Source organism: Schistocerca piceifrons, chromosome 3, assembly GCF_021461385.2.
Source record: "Schistocerca piceifrons isolate TAMUIC-IGC-003096 chromosome 3, iqSchPice1.1, whole genome shotgun sequence".
NCBI lineage: Eukaryota > Metazoa > Arthropoda > Insecta > Orthoptera > Acrididae > Schistocerca > Schistocerca piceifrons.
The window spans coordinates 142,909,765-142,925,598 of NC_060140.1; the positions used below are offsets into that span (position 1 = coordinate 142,909,765).

The 15,834-nt window shown below is 40.9% G+C and overlaps 1 protein-coding gene across 5 annotated transcripts in view; it reads right to left on the minus strand.

Annotated features, from left to right (window-relative positions):
* LOC124788181 overlaps positions 1-15,834 on the minus strand; it is an 816,659-nt gene that overhangs the window by 510,323 nt on the left and 290,502 nt on the right. For all 5 annotated transcript variants that reach the window (XM_047255338.1, XM_047255341.1, XM_047255337.1 and 2 more), the window contains exon 2: positions 1,980-2,028. In XM_047255338.1, the coding sequence (XP_047111294.1) occupies positions 1,980-2,028 (49 nt within the window). The remainder of the gene's footprint in view (positions 1-1,979; positions 2,029-15,834) is intronic.

Below are 15,834 nucleotides of genomic sequence, written 5' to 3' on the forward strand. Positions count from 1 at the left end.
TTTTGATTACCCAGTACTTGTGTCTTACCAGATATATGTACAGAGTCCTGCATGTGATACCTCTGTCCCACACATGACAGAAATAAATTTATTGTTCTAATTTCCAGGACTCACAAATTTTAGCAATGTTTTGTTTATATGCTGTGAGACATTCAATTTTCTCAAGAAAAAGTGTCTTATTACAGTAAGATTTTTCAGTTAGCTAAATTGATGTGTGCACTTTGTTTTTCGTGCAATGTCCTGCATGTGACGTCTGTATAGAGCATTTCATCAAAAATATGTAAAAGTACAAGATCGTAACTTATAGCGAGAAAAAAAAGAATATTCCATACTTTAGATACGCAGTACTGTTTTTGATATTATTGACAGTCAGTAACATAGCACTGTTTTATGAACAATAAAATACTCTACAATTGTCCCTCACGTGACGGTGAATTTCCCAGAAATATATATATAACTTCACCACATCACATATTTCTAAAATGAAATAAAATGTGAAAAAGACATTTGCCCATGGATGCACCTATGTCAGATGCACACACAATGGGCAGGAATCCACAATCCATAAATATAAAAAAACGTCACTTTCAACATATAGCTACGTTAAAGAATGGCACATGTATGTACTTGCAACCGCAATGAAACTGGAGGTACAGTCAGTGTTGGCAGATTTGGAGTCACTGCTCTAAATCTTATACCTTCTGGAATACTTACGAGTTTAAATAATCGAAACGATGCCACAGTTTCTGCCGGAATACTGCAATGACGTAATGCGGGTTGCCTGCACTATCCTGAAGCCTGCTGTTGGCAACCCTTATTCTGCGCGTTAAGGCAGAAATTATACTCCATTATCATCCTTTAAGGTCTGTCTATTTCAGAAGTTATGAAGTTTGTGTGAGCCCCTGACGTAGGTGCATCCACGGCCAATTACATTTTTCACATTTTGTTCCGTTTCAGAAATATATGAGGTGGCAGAGTTAGGTGCAAAACCTTGTATGTATAAATGATGATCAGAAAGAGTCTGAAAAGCTTGTACAATTTTTTCAATGTTGTTTGTACTGAGAAGTAATAGTTAAAATTCAATACGTTGCGCCGTTTCCGAGTTAATTAGCATCGAAGTTAACCAGTCGGGCAGTTGCGCGAAATTCAAGCGGCCCACCAGATATGGTGTCGCCAAATGTGTTTTTAATTTGGTTTCCTAAAACCGAACAAGAGAGCTATACCATAGTTGGACATGGGACGTTAGCAAGGATCGAACAGCCTAGTGCGCTATCACCTACGCTATGATAACAATTGACACTAATTGTATTTGGTAGGCTATTTCAATTTGCGTGTGAAGTGGCCTGCTGGCTAAGTTCAGTGCTAATTACCTCGAAAACAGCGCAAGGTATTGATTTTTTTTACAATTTTTTGTCAGCGCACTTTACGCTGCAACGCCCTTACAAGATTTCAAGGCCGCTTGTGACAGTATCTCCACCGCTCTAACGTCTGGCAATGATTTTCACATTTGAAAAAAACGAAGTCACACTGTCAGAGTCCACGCTAAACTATTGATCCCCCACATATGTGCCTGTGTAAGTTCAAAGTTTGGAGGAGGAAAAAGGCATACCACCTTCCATAGTGTGATATTAGTACAGCACAACAGTGTTGAAACACAATCGTCGTTTTACGTAACATTTTACCTTCTAGCACTTTTTGTTCTTTTTGGTCTAAGAATGGAGATCTGTCTTGCGAATGATGTTTAATATGACCCACTGCAGAAAAAATTCTGCGCATTCTGGTATCTTACATCCAGATAACCAGGATAACTGGAGAGTGTTGGGCCGAACTGACATAAAAAAACATATTTACAGAAACCGGTCGGTACAAAATGCATTAATAATGCCGCTGCAGAAGCGTCTACAGAGTAGATACTGCGTATTAATTGCACATGACAGTCCGCGCTAGACTTTAAACTGTGGCACATTACCCGTACTTACCGGCTACGTAGTCTTCTTTGTTTCCAGTTACCACTTTGGTATCTGAGGCCTGCAAAGAGAAAAGAGTACATTAGATTCGTAAACCATTTCACATGCGAAATGGGGATGTTAATTGTGAGTTTTTACTCGACCAAACACTATGCCTAACGCAGCGATCGATTATGCTGGTGTTGTAGAATATGAACACTGCACTAGGCTCGTACGTAAATAACAGTTCGCTCTAATTGACTGCACACATCGGCCTTCCGAAGTCGTTAGCGTAACCAGTCTGTCTGCATCATTCTGTATGGTAATTCAAGTTACAATAATGTAACTTCGCCACTGAAAAATTCTTTATCCCAACGTTGGCTATATGAATGTAATTTGGCCGAGGTGAGTAACAGACAGACTGCCATACTGTACCCAGTTGGTCACAGGCTTAATTTGAAAAAAAAAGTCCCATCAGAATAAATATACTATGTACATTAGCACAATAGCTCTTCGTTGAGATAAGAATAAGAACGAGGGTGAGACAAATGAAAACCTTAAATTTGTAGTAACAAATCGAAATTTCGCCCCGTTATCCTGCAAGTTGGTAAGCGTGCTACAAACAGCGTGCAGAATGCCCTGTAGGTGGCAGCATAGTGCAGATGCACAACTACCGTCGCAGTATCAGTATGAAGATGGCCGCCCCATTTGCGATTTGCACCAGCGAAGAACAGCGTTCTGTTATTCGGTTTTTGCATAATGAAGGTGTGAAATCTATTGGAATTCATCGACGAATGAAGGCTGAATACGGTGATGCATGTTTGTCACAGCAGCAAGTCTACGAATGGAGTAGGAAGTTCGCAAATGGTGTGACTTCCGTGGAAGATGCTTCTCGTCCAGGTCAGGCACAACGAGTTGTGACTCCACATAACATTACAGCAGTTGAAGCCATAGTGAAGGAAAACCGCCGAGTGACACTGAATGATATTGCAGCATGTTTACAGATTAGTCATCGGTCAGCACACCACATTGTGCATGACGTGCTCCAGTTTCACAAAGTGTCTGTGTTGTGGACTGGCAAGACAGCCAATCCACAGTGACGGGTAGCCGAAAGGCACGCGTTTAAGCTCACGCAGGCTGGCGTGAGGTCTGGAACAGTTAAAGGATTTGAGTCTAGCAAATAAAGTACGTAGCTGTTGGAATACTTAACTTTAATCCATAATTGGTGAACATCGGTCTGACAGTACATGCATCACAAGATAACTAGCAAATGATAATGGCGCCTTGCTAGGTCGTAGCAAATGACGTAGCTGAAGGCTATGCTAACTACCGTCTCGGCAAATGAGAGCGTAATTTGTCAGTGAACCATCGCTAGCAAAGTCGGCTGTACAACTGGGGCGAGTGCTAGGACGTCTCTCTAGACCTGCCGTGTGGCGGCGCTCGGTCTGCAATCACTGACAGTGGCGACACGCGGGTCCGACGTATACTACCGGACCGCGGCCGATTTAAAGGTTACCACCTAGCAAGTGTGGTGTCTGGCGGTGACACCACAGTCTGCCAGATGGGTGCCACGACACCTGACTCCTGAAATGAGAGAACGACGTGTTGATGCTTGTGAAGAACTTCTTCGGCGCTTTGAATGAGAAAGTGATGGCTTCCTTGCCAGAATCGTTACTGGGGACGAAACCTGGGTTCACTACCACCAACCGGAAACGAAGAGACCGAGCAAGGAATGGCGCCATTCCTCGTCACCAAAACCAAAGAAGTTTCGAACAGAATCATCAGCAGGGAAGGCTATGCTGACTCTCTTTTGGGACGAAAAAGGCGTCATTTTGGAGCATTGCATGGCTAGAGGGACCACTGTCACCAATGCATGATACACAGATCTCCTAAAAAATCATCTGCGGCCTGCAATCAAAACAAAGCGCCGTGGATTGCTGTCAGCAGGTGTCCTTTTCCAACATGACAATGCAAGGCCCACACTGCCGGTACAACAGTTGCAACAATCACAGACCTGCATTTTGAGTGTCTTCCTCATCCACCATACTCACCAGACCTTACCTAAAGTGATTTCGATGCGTTTGGACCACTCAAAGACGCAATGCCAGGAAAGAAGTTCCGTTCTGACGAAGAGGTACGTCACGCGGTGCATGAGTGCATGAGTGGTTGCGCGGACTACGAAAATAATTTTTTTCTAAAGGAATTTATGAACTTTGTAAGCGCTGGAGGACCTGCATTGAGCGTGGGGGAGATTATGTTGAAAAGTGATACAACTTTGTACCACTCCTGCACAATAAATAATATTTTAAAAACTATTTAAGGTTTTCATTTGACTCATCCTCGTAGAAGCACAAGTGAAAAATTATAATACAAAGGAAATTGCTGTGCTGAACACTGCAACAACATACTTACTTCATAACGCCATTTTAATAAAAGCCAATGAAATTAGTTTGTAACGGTCCGGTTACCTACGCCGTTTTGTTCGCCCCCTGAGATATCAATTCAAAACGTGGAACTAGAATGATGTATTGAAATTGCTTGTTGAGTTATGAGATAAAGGCTACAAGCGCAGGAGGAGAGGTGAAGGAAGGTTGGGGGAGGGGGGGGGGGGGGGGGGAAATCGTTCTATGAATTGTTTATGGACAATCTGTTGCATGTGAAGAAAGTCCGAGTAGCCACCATATGCACTCTCCATGGGTGGCAGTGCCTGGACAAACGATGCGTGAGCGGTGGTGAAGTGAACCAGACGGTACGGAGTCTGTAGGTGCCGTTGTCGTGCCTACATCGGGCACTAGGCTGTCAAAATTACTGCGCAAAATTTCCCCGTGCGCAAGAATATTGAACGTGTAGTGTGAGAGGTTGCACAGTAATACTGAGCACATCACTTTTGAAGTAGAGTGCACTTACTTAAGCCGCTTGTGGCCAGCAGTGACAATGTCCTTGCGTCTCAAGTGCTACAGTTGCCGGATATCTTAGTTTTCGCTGTTCGTTCTTATGGTTGGGCAAAAAATGAGTTCAAAACAAGACGAAGGTGCGTTCTTATTAGAGTGAATCGGTATGTGTAAATCACTGCAAGCCTTGTGCGGTGTTAAGCGGCCTCTAGACGACTCAATTGAATCACGGAAGAGGACGGGAGAGGGGCATAGAAAATGGACAACTTGAGAGGAGGCGCAATAGCAAAACACGGATTGATACCTGGAAGGTCAGAACATTGCTACAACCAGGAAAACTAGAATACCTTAAAAAAAAGATGCATAAGAATAAAACGAATCTAGTACGAGTTGCTGAGGTAAGATGGGATGGACTTGGAGAATTACAGTCAGACGAATATGTAATATACCACTCAGGAGGACAAACTACAGAAAGGAATGGAATTGAGGTGATTACGACAAAGAAACATTGGATAAGCGTGTGGAAAAAACAGACGATGTAAGTGGCAGGATTATGGGTGTAAGGTAGAAAGGAGTACAAAAAAATACACAGACTATCCAGATATATATTCCAACGTCTGAACATGATGAACAACTCTTTTTTTTTTTTGGTCATCAGTCTACTGACTGGTTTGATGCGACCCACCACGAATTCCTTTCCTGTGCTAACCTCTTCATCTCAGAGTAGGACTTGCAACCTACGTCCTCAATTATTTGCTTGACGTATTCCAATCTCTGTCTTCCTCTACAGTTTTTGCCCTCTACAGCTCCCTCTAGTACCATGGAAGTCATTCCCTCATGTCTTAGCAGATGTCCTATCATCCTGTCCCTTCTCCTTATCAGTGTTTTCCACATATTCCTTTCCTCTCCGATTCTGCGTAGAACCTCCTCATTCCTTACCTTATCAGTCCACCTAATTTTCAACATTCGTCTATAGCATCAAATCTCAAATGCTTCGATTCTCTTCTGTTCCGGTTTTCCCACAGTCAATGTTTCACTACCATACAATGATGTACTCCAGACGTACATCCTCAGAAATTTCTTCCTCAAATTAAGGCCGGTATTTGATATTAGTAGACTTCTATTGGCCAGAAATGCCTTTTTTTTGCCATAGCGAGTCTGCTTTTGATGTCCTCCTTGCTCTGTCCGTCATTGGTTATTTTACTGCCTAGGTAGCAGAATTCCTTAACTTCATTGACTTCGTGACCATCAATTCTGATGTTAAGTTTCTCGCTGTTCTCATTTCTACTACTTCTCATTACCTTCGTCTTTCTCCGATTTACTCTCAATCCATACTGTGTACTCATTAGACTGTTCATTCCGTTCAGCAGATCATTTAATTCTTCTTCACTTTCACTCAGGATAGCAATGTCATCAGCGAATCGTATCATTGATATCCTTTCACCTTGTATTTTAATTCCACTCCTGAACCTTTCTTTTATTTCCATCATTGCTTCCTCGATGTACAGATTGAAGAGTAGGGGCGAAAGGCTACAGCCTTGTCTTACACCCTTCTTAATACGAGCACTTCGTTCTTGATCGTCCACTCTTATTATTCCCTCTTGGTTGTTGTACACATTGTATATGACCCGTCTCTCCCTATAGCTTACCCCTACTTTTTCAGAATCTCGAACAGCTTGCACCATTTTATATTGTCGAACGCTTTTTCCAGGTCGAAAAATCCTACGAAAGTGTCTTGATTTTTCTTTAGCCTTGCTTCCATTATTAGCCGATTAGCCGTAACGTCAGAATTGCCTATCTCGTCCCTTTACTTTTCCTAAAGCCAAACTGATCGTCACCTAGCGCATTCTCAATTTTCTTTTCCATTCTTCTGTATATTATTCTTGTAAGCAGCTTCGATGCATGAGCTGTTAAGCTGATTGTGCGATATATCTCGCACTTGTCAGCTCTTGCAGTCTTCGGAATTGTGTGGATGATGCTTTTCCGAAAGTCAGATGGTATGTCGCCAGACTCATATATTCTACACGCCAACGTGAATAGTCGTTTTGTTGCCACTTCCCCCAATGATTTTAGAAATTCTGATGGAATGTTACCTTTCCCTTCTGCCTTATTTGACCGTAAGTCCTCCAAAGCTCTTTTAAATTCCGATTCTAATACTGGATCCCCTATCTCTTCTAATTCGACTCTTGTTTCTTCTTCTATCACATCAGACAATTCTTCACCCTCATAGAGGCTTTCAATGTATTCTTTCCACCTATCTGCTCTCTCCTCTGCATTTAACAGTGGAATTCCCGTTGCACCCTTAATGTTACCACCGTTGCTTTTAATGTTACCAAAGGTTGTTTTGACTTTCCTGTATGCTGAGTCTGTCCTTCCGACAATCATATCTTTTTCGATGTCTTCACATTTTTCGTGCAGCCATTTCGTCTTAGCTTCCCTGCACTTCCTATTTATTTCATTCCTCAGCGTCTTGTATTTCTGTATTCCTGATTTTCCCGGAACATGTTTGTACTTCCTCCTTTCATCAATCAACTGAAGTATTTCTTCTGTTACCCATGGTTTCTTCGCAGCTACCTTCTTTCTACCTATGTTTTCCTTCCAAACTTCTGTTATGGCCCTTTTTAGAGATGTCCATTCCTCTTCAACTGTACTGCCTACTGCGCTATTCCTTATTGCTGTATCTATAGCGTTAGAGAACTTCAAACGTATCTCGTCATTCCTTAGTACTTCCGTATCCCACTTCTTTGCGTATTGATTCTTCCTGACTAATGTCTTGAACGTCAGCCTACTCTTCATCACTACTATATTGTGATCTGAGTCTATATCTGCTCCTGGGTACGCCTTACAATCCAGTATCTGATTTCGGAATCTCTGTCTGACCATGATGTAATCTAATTGAAATCTTCCCGTATCTCCCGGCCTTTTCCAAGTATACCGCCTCCTCTTGTGATTCTTGAACAGGGTATTCGCTATTACTAGCTGAAACTTGTTACAGAACTCAATTAGTCTTTCTCCTCTTTCATTCCTTGTCCCAAGCCCATATTCTCCTGTAACCTTTTCTTCTACTCCTTCCCCTACAACTGCGTTCCAATCGCCCATGACTATTAGATTTTCGTCCCCCTTTACATACTGCATTACCCTTTCAATATCCTCATACACTTTCTCTATCTGTTCATCTTCAGCTTGCGACGTCGGCATGTATACTTGAACTATCGTTGTCGGTGTTGGTCTGCTGTCGATTCTGATTAGAACAACCCGGTCACTGAACTGTTCACAGTAACACACCCTCTGCCCTGCCTTCCTATTCATAACGAACCCTACACCTGTTATACCATTTTCTGCTGCTGTTGATATTACCCGATACTCATCTGACCAGAAATCCTTGTCTTCCTTCCACTTCACTTCACTGACCCCTACTATATCAAGATTGAGTCTTTGCATTTCCCTTTTCAGATATTCTACTTTCCCTACCACGTTCAAGCTTCTAACATTCCACGCCCCGACTCGTAGAACGTTATCCTTTCGTTGATTATTCAATCTTTTTCTCATGGTTACCTCCCCCTTGGCAGTCCCCTCCCGGAGATCCGAATGGGGGACTATTCCGGAATCTTTTGCCAATGGAGAGATCATCGTGACACTTCTTCAATTACAGGCCACGTGTCCTGTGGATATATATTACACCACAGATAAAATCATGGATGGTAATCAACGATGCTGCAAAATAGTAAGACCATTGAAATGCCATTGTGGGAGAAGGTAAACAGGGAACCATAGTTGGCAGTCATGGTCTTGGAAGGAGGGATGACAGAGGAGAACAGCTTATTGACTTCTGCAGGAAAAGACAGCTATTAGCCACAATATATGGTTCAAATATCACTGTAGGAGGCTCTACATTTGGAGACCACCAGGTGATAAACATAGAAACCAAACTGATTTTATACTGATGGAAGAAAGATACAGAAATGGAATCACTTCACTCACTACAGAAATATAAAAAAATATTTCCTTCGAGTTTTAAAAGAAGGTCGTAGAGGCACTAATACTTCCCATACTTGACTATGGTGATGGCTTTCTCTAAGGCCTTTCGTACGAAAGCTCACGCAGGCTAAAAACTGGCCATGAATGCTTGCGTATGATACATCTATGACGTACGCTATTTCGGCCGTATCACATCAGAATACGAACTATTTTTATGGCTACGTATCGATAGGCGTAGAGGCTATATGTTTACCCTATCGTCTTCTCAGTCTTTGCACTCCATCTTATTTGTCTTCAAGTCTTACTCTCTTATATGAATAGCACAGCAGAAATACTCGTTCTCAATAAAGTGGTGGTGTTGGGTGGTGATGGATTTTGGGGGAGGGGACCAGACAGCGAAATCATCGGTCCCACAGCATTAGGGAAGGATGGGAAATGAAGTCGGAAGTGTCCTTTCAGAAGAACAGTCCCGGTGTCTGCCTGAAGCGATTTAGGGAAATCACGGAAACCTCAGTCAGGATGGACGTACGCGAGTTTCATCCGTCGACCTCCCGAATGCGAGTCCAGTGAGCTAACCACTGCACCACCTCGCTGGGTTTCAACAAAGTTAACTTCTCTCTGTACTGTTACTTAGACTACCATGTTTCTAATATCATTTTTGTGTCAGGAACCCGACTCTGGAACAATATTCCTCAAAATATCAGGAAAGTTAAATCCCTTCCAAACTTCAGGAGAGACCTGATGGCCTACATTCCACCCCAACAGCCATCTCTCTACAGGCCCCTCCCTCACAACTTTTCCTTGTTACCCGTCGGCAGACGTTCTTTCCTGTCACCAACTGTCACTGTCATTTCAGTCTTCTATTCTTCATTTATCCATTCCGCTGCTGATAATACTAAACATGGCTTCAAATGTGCTAAGGTAATCTACATCATTGTGAATGCCTCCTACTATTACTATTATTAGTGTCAGTTACATTTGTTATTGTTATTATTATCATTATTGTTGTTATTATTATTACTGGGTTGATTTTGTAATGTCTTTAGTTTGTGTTGTTTCTGTTAGATGTAACAGGGGGCTTACGGTGCTAATCTGGTCAGGCTAAATAACCAATAAATAAATTAATTATTTTTAGATTGAGTGCAGTGCAGTTTTACCTTTTTTATTTAGTAATTGCTTTGTGCAGTGGGTAGCATTTTTCACTTTTAGAATGACGTTAAGCATCTAACAGGCTAGCTCATCCAAACTAAAAAAAATAATAAACTCTTTTATGAAATGTCCGGAAGCTGATGGATGGAACTCATGCAATTAAAGCCATTCAGTATACTAGCAAATCGTCACATCTACAGTCGTATCAGTAATTAGCCTTGATTATGTAACTGACAATCTGTTATACACCACTACACAGAGACGCTTTTGAAGATGTTTCTTAAGTTTGAAACAAATAATTAACACACAGTTAATTCTACATTCCGGGCTATTGTACCGTGTTCAGATGGATTTCACATTAAAACCCAACGTTACGTCCCGACCTGCGGAGAACATTTTCAAGGGGCATCGTACCTTCTTTGAGTGTCCGTTTCACGCTCTGGCTCGCTACTGACTAAGGAATAGCTATGGACTAAGACAGTAACGAGCCAGGATGCGAATCAGACACTCAAAGAAGCTACGATCCTCCTTGAAAATGTCCTCCGCAGGTTGGGACGAAACATTGGGTTTTAATGTGAAAGCGATCCAACCACGGCATAATACCCCGGATTATTTCATTAATTGTGACATTTTCGCCCGTGAAAGTTTATACTTTACAAACAGTTAATTACAATTTTTAGGAATAGACATATTAAGTAATGTCATTGATTAACGTAGAAGGATAATCCCTCTTTATAACTTTGAATTAGGCGAAGACTGTAACCAAAATTTCAGTAGCTTAGCACCGAGGAATTGATTTACCAGTTGGATCAATAACAAATGTCCATCACATAAGAGCCAAGAATTCTTCTACTTTTCTCCTTTTCAATTAAATTTATGAGCTGTTCAGCTTTACAAAATCAATTACTAGTCACATTAAACAGTAGAGACCACTGTGGCAGGGAAACTTCCTGACACATGAAAGCTAGTAAGCAGGAACGCGGATTTGAGTTCCGGTCCGGCGCAAAGTTTCAACTTTCCCCATTGATTTCAGTCAATGCCCGCTCTCAGCCAATGCCTGTAATTCCTTTGTGACATGAAAGCTGTATCCCGGACCAGGACTCGAACATGTAACCTTGCCTTACGTCACTTATGTGGGTAATGTTTCCCACCGACTGAGGTACCCAGACAGGACCCAACTCCACAGTTCTCCGCCATACATCGCCTGATTAGAACGCCAGGAATTTCGTTTATTTATTTTATTTCGTAGGGTTCCGACCCGAGGGCCCGTACATCCAACTACACAAACATTTTTTATAAATAGCACAACATTACAATTGTGGGGCAAAACATTTACCTCAGAGGTAATAAAAAACGCAACTTTACAAGGTGCAGGTACATGATACATACATCCACAGATTCGACTTTTTGTGTTGCAGTGACTAGTCCGTAATTCAGTTGTATAAGGATCCTTACACGTAAATATTGGACTACATGCATCATTGTTATAAAAAATATTATTGGCAATGACGTTTGATCCGTAACATACATAAATAAGTGATTACAATATATCTGGTGTTGTGTGTCACCCTCATTGTGTGTTACTGAAGCGGTAACAGTACCAACTTTGAAGGTGTCAATGTTAGCGAACTACCAGTTTAATAAGTCGTGATTATAAAATACTAAAACGAATTATTTACAGAAGAATGGAAAAACTGGCGGAAGTCGACCTCGGGGAAGATCAGTTTGGATTCCGGAGAAATGTGGGTACACGCGAGGCAATACTGACACTACGACTTATCTTAGAACATAGGTTAAGGAAATGCGAACATAAGTTTGTAGCATTTGTAAACATTTTGACAAAGTTTACTGGAATACTCTCTTTGAAATTCAGAAAGTAGCAGGGGTAAAACACAGATAGCGAAAGGTTGTTTACAATTTGTACAGAAACCAGACGGCAGGCATAAGAGCCAGTGGGCGTGAAAAGGAAACAGTGTTTGAGAGGGGAGTGAGACAGGGTTGTAGCCTATCCCCGATATTATTCGGTCTGTACGCAGACCAAGCAGTAAAGGAAACCAAAGAAAACTTTGAAGTAGGAATTAAAGTTCGGGGAGAAGAAATAAAAACTTTGAGGCTTGCCGATGATATTATAATTCTGTTAGAGACAGCAAAGGACTTGGAAGAGCAGTTGAACCGAATGGACAGTGGCTTGAAAGGTGGATATGAGATGAACATCAAGAAAAGCAAAACAAGGATAATGGAATGTAATCAAATTAAAACGAGACACTTAGGAAACGAGACACTTAAAGTATTAGATGAATTTTGCTGTTTGGACACTAAATCAACGGATGATCACCGAAGTAGAGAGAATATAAAATGTAGACTGGCAACGGCAAGAAAAGCGTTTCTGCAGAGGAGAAATCTGTTAACATCGAATATAGATTTAAGTGTTATGAAGTCCTTTCTGAAAGTTTTTGTATGGAATGTGGCCACGTATAGAAGTGAAATATGGACGACAAACAGTTTAGACAAGAAGAGAATAGAAGCTTTCGAAAAGTGTTGTTATGGAATATTGACGAAGGTAGACGTGTAGATTACGTAAGTAATGAGGAGGTACTGAATAGAGTTAGACGTGTAGATTACGTAAATAATGAGGAGGTACTGAATAGAGTTGGTGAGAAAAATTTGTGGCAGAACCTGACTAGAATAAGGGGTAGGGTGACAGGACACATTCTGAGACATCAAGGAATCACCGACAGCGTATTGGAGAAACGTGTGGAGGCAAAAATAGTAGTAGGAAACCAAGAGATAAATACAATAACTAAATTCAGAAAGATGTAAGTTGCACTAGTTGTTAGGAGATGAAGAGGTTTACACACTATACAGTAGCATGGAAAGCTACATCAAACCAGTCTTCGTACTGAAGATCAAAATAACAACAACAACGAAGTACGAGACTGTTCTCCTATTTAGAGATGACTGTTTGTTTATTAATGGATTTAAGGCAACTAACGCATTACTTGCTTTGTTCGCTGCGTATGTTAGGTGTTTCTTGAAGGTAAAACGTTTGTCCAAGTGAATTGAGACGTTTGCCGTGTTCGGTCTAAGGAATACTGTTATTGTATAACAATAGTGAATTTTGCAAAGAGTCTTTTTCTTGCATAAAAGGTAGCTCGACTTCTGTCCACATTTATTTCGACTCGCCATTTCTGTAAACCATTTCCATTTCTGTAAACCATTTCTGAAGCAGAAATAGAGACCGTTGGAGTTTGTCGTGAAGATTCGCTGTATTGTACCACTGTATAATCAGAGAAAGAAGCTGTGTTAACTGCATGTAAGTCTGCTATGAAAGGGAACCTTGTGGTTTTCCGGCGCTTATAGGGTAGATATGAGAAATAGTGCTACCAATGAATACACTGAAAATACAGAGCTTAAGATACGAACTAATTTGACCGACAATATACTATGACAATTTTAATTTTGTTAATTTGTAGTTGGACACTACGCCAGTATTAAAAGGAGCGAACTAATTTTAGCAAAGACAAGACTGATACAAGAGCGTAGCTTATCATCCCTCTTTTTAATTACAGAATGAACCAGAACTCCACCGGCAAACTTTCAGATATGGTAGTGTGGACCAAACAAGAAAAAATGTACAGCAAACACGGGAACTGAAATCCATACTTAAGAACTAAGAACAATAGTTCATCTTCGTTACAGTGAAACGTATATATTCTACTGAACTAGCGCTCACAGCAATTAAAGTACGCATTTTAGAGCCCATGTTTACTGGAAATTTTCTTGTTTTATTCCAACTATGATTTGAAAATTTGACTGTAGAGTTCTGGTTCACCTCGTATATACTGATGACATTTTAAAGAAATGGAAACTGCTAGCAAATCCATGAAATAAATTATCACACAGTATCTATGCAAATACTTTTTTACTTGCAGACGATCAAAACACATTTCAAGTAAATGAGCCACACTTAGAGAAATTCATATATCATTTCAATAATCTATTTTTAAAATTTCAGCTTCGAGGAAAGGATCCAGTCAGATCAAAAACGTTGCTAGAAAACAATATTTTATAACAAGTATCGAATTTTAAATACCTCGGTTGTGATACAAGTTTTTATGATGACACAGACATTAAGCAAAAGATTAGAAAATTTAAAGCTTTATTTGAGAGAACCAAGGAACTTTTGAAATTGAAGTTAGGAAAGAAATTTTATAAAATAATGGCTTTACCCACCTTGCTTTATGGCGGGGAAGGGTAGGTACCGACTCAAAACCAATCAGTAAATGTCTGAAGATGGCCTTGTAAGCCGAAAACCGGTTAGCAATAAAAGTAATATTGTAGAACAAAAGCAAACTGGTGCTTTTCATTTATCAAAACCAACTGACTGAAATACAATCGGCAGAAACGAGAAATTTAAGGACTGTCAAAGGATGTACGAGGATGGATAGTATACGAAATGGAGATACTAGGAAATAAATATAGAATCAGCGCGTAATAAAATATTAAACAACAGACCGAACTGGACCGACGACTTTCAAAGAACGGAAAATACCGGACTTACATGTCGATGGGAAAAAGAGATCGTTGATGACCCGAAAGACGCTGGAGGCAACTGTGAAGCCAGCACGGGCAAGAATGCAAAATCCATGAAGTGAAGAAGACGAAGTATAAACCATTATGTGATATCGTGGAACTTGTCTGCTAGTTTCAAAACAATGAACATTAGAATGCAGAGTGAACGATTCATACCGCTGGCTGTGTTACCAAAGTGTTGTGTTGAAGAATGGATGTTAATCTCTTCCCCATCCAATTATGTCAGTTCTTCATTAGTTGCAGAATCAAGTAGTACCACCTTAGATATTCTAGCCGGCCAAAGGATTTCGCTTGGATTCTCAATGCAGTTTCGGGGCCAAAACAATACATCGGTGGAAACAGGCGAGATTTGTAGTACTCGGTCAGTATACTCTCACCTATGTTTTGACTTCAACGAATATAGTAACATCATCCGGACACTAATTTCGAAAAACTTTACTTAGTAATGGTTTGCTTCTTAACTGAACAGTTGTGGTATTACATGATCGTTAAGTTAGTTTCTATACTGGAACACGTATTTTTACAGTTGTGGCTTTATGATTCGCCAGGACTACATAATTCACTGAAGGTATTGCATGCAGTGCCATATCGCTTTATGGCAGCCAAGCGTAAATCCAGACTCAAAAGCAACTGACTAAAACACAATCTAGCGCGTAACACAGCCATGATAAATCAGCCGGGCACCGCTACATCTCTATGAAGAACGAAGCTGGTAAGAACTGTGACGACAACTTGTAATAGCAAGGGGGGGGGTGGTCTCTTTTCTCTGTTAATCTAACTTCCTCCCTCCAGACTGAGGACGTCGTTACCGTGTATTAACAGCGCCAACCACCTTCTTGATGGGTTTTTTATGTGGTTTCTGGCGAAGCCATTTCCCAGAACTACGAGACCCACTTTCATCAAGAGCAAATTACAGTCGTAATGCGTCACACATTAGTAGCACGTTTCCACATTCGCGATGGAAAGCCCTAGTGGCAGTGTCCTAGCACTACTTATGTTCTACTTAAGACGTATCGTCTGTGTTCAGCAGGGCCCTGTTCTGCCGACCTAGACACTGGAGTAGTTGTGCAGTTTACTGATACATTGTGGTATAATCAGTGTCGTTTACTAATAAATGTTTGTCCCAGAACGGGAGTCGAAACCGAACTTTCTTTCTTTCATGAGCAGTCACCTTAACAATTGTGGTTCCAGAACACACTCTTGACAGAAATTTGTATTTTGTAAGAGCAAAGGGTCTTTGACACTCGTCTTCTGTGGCTTAGCTCGCGCTAGCTAGT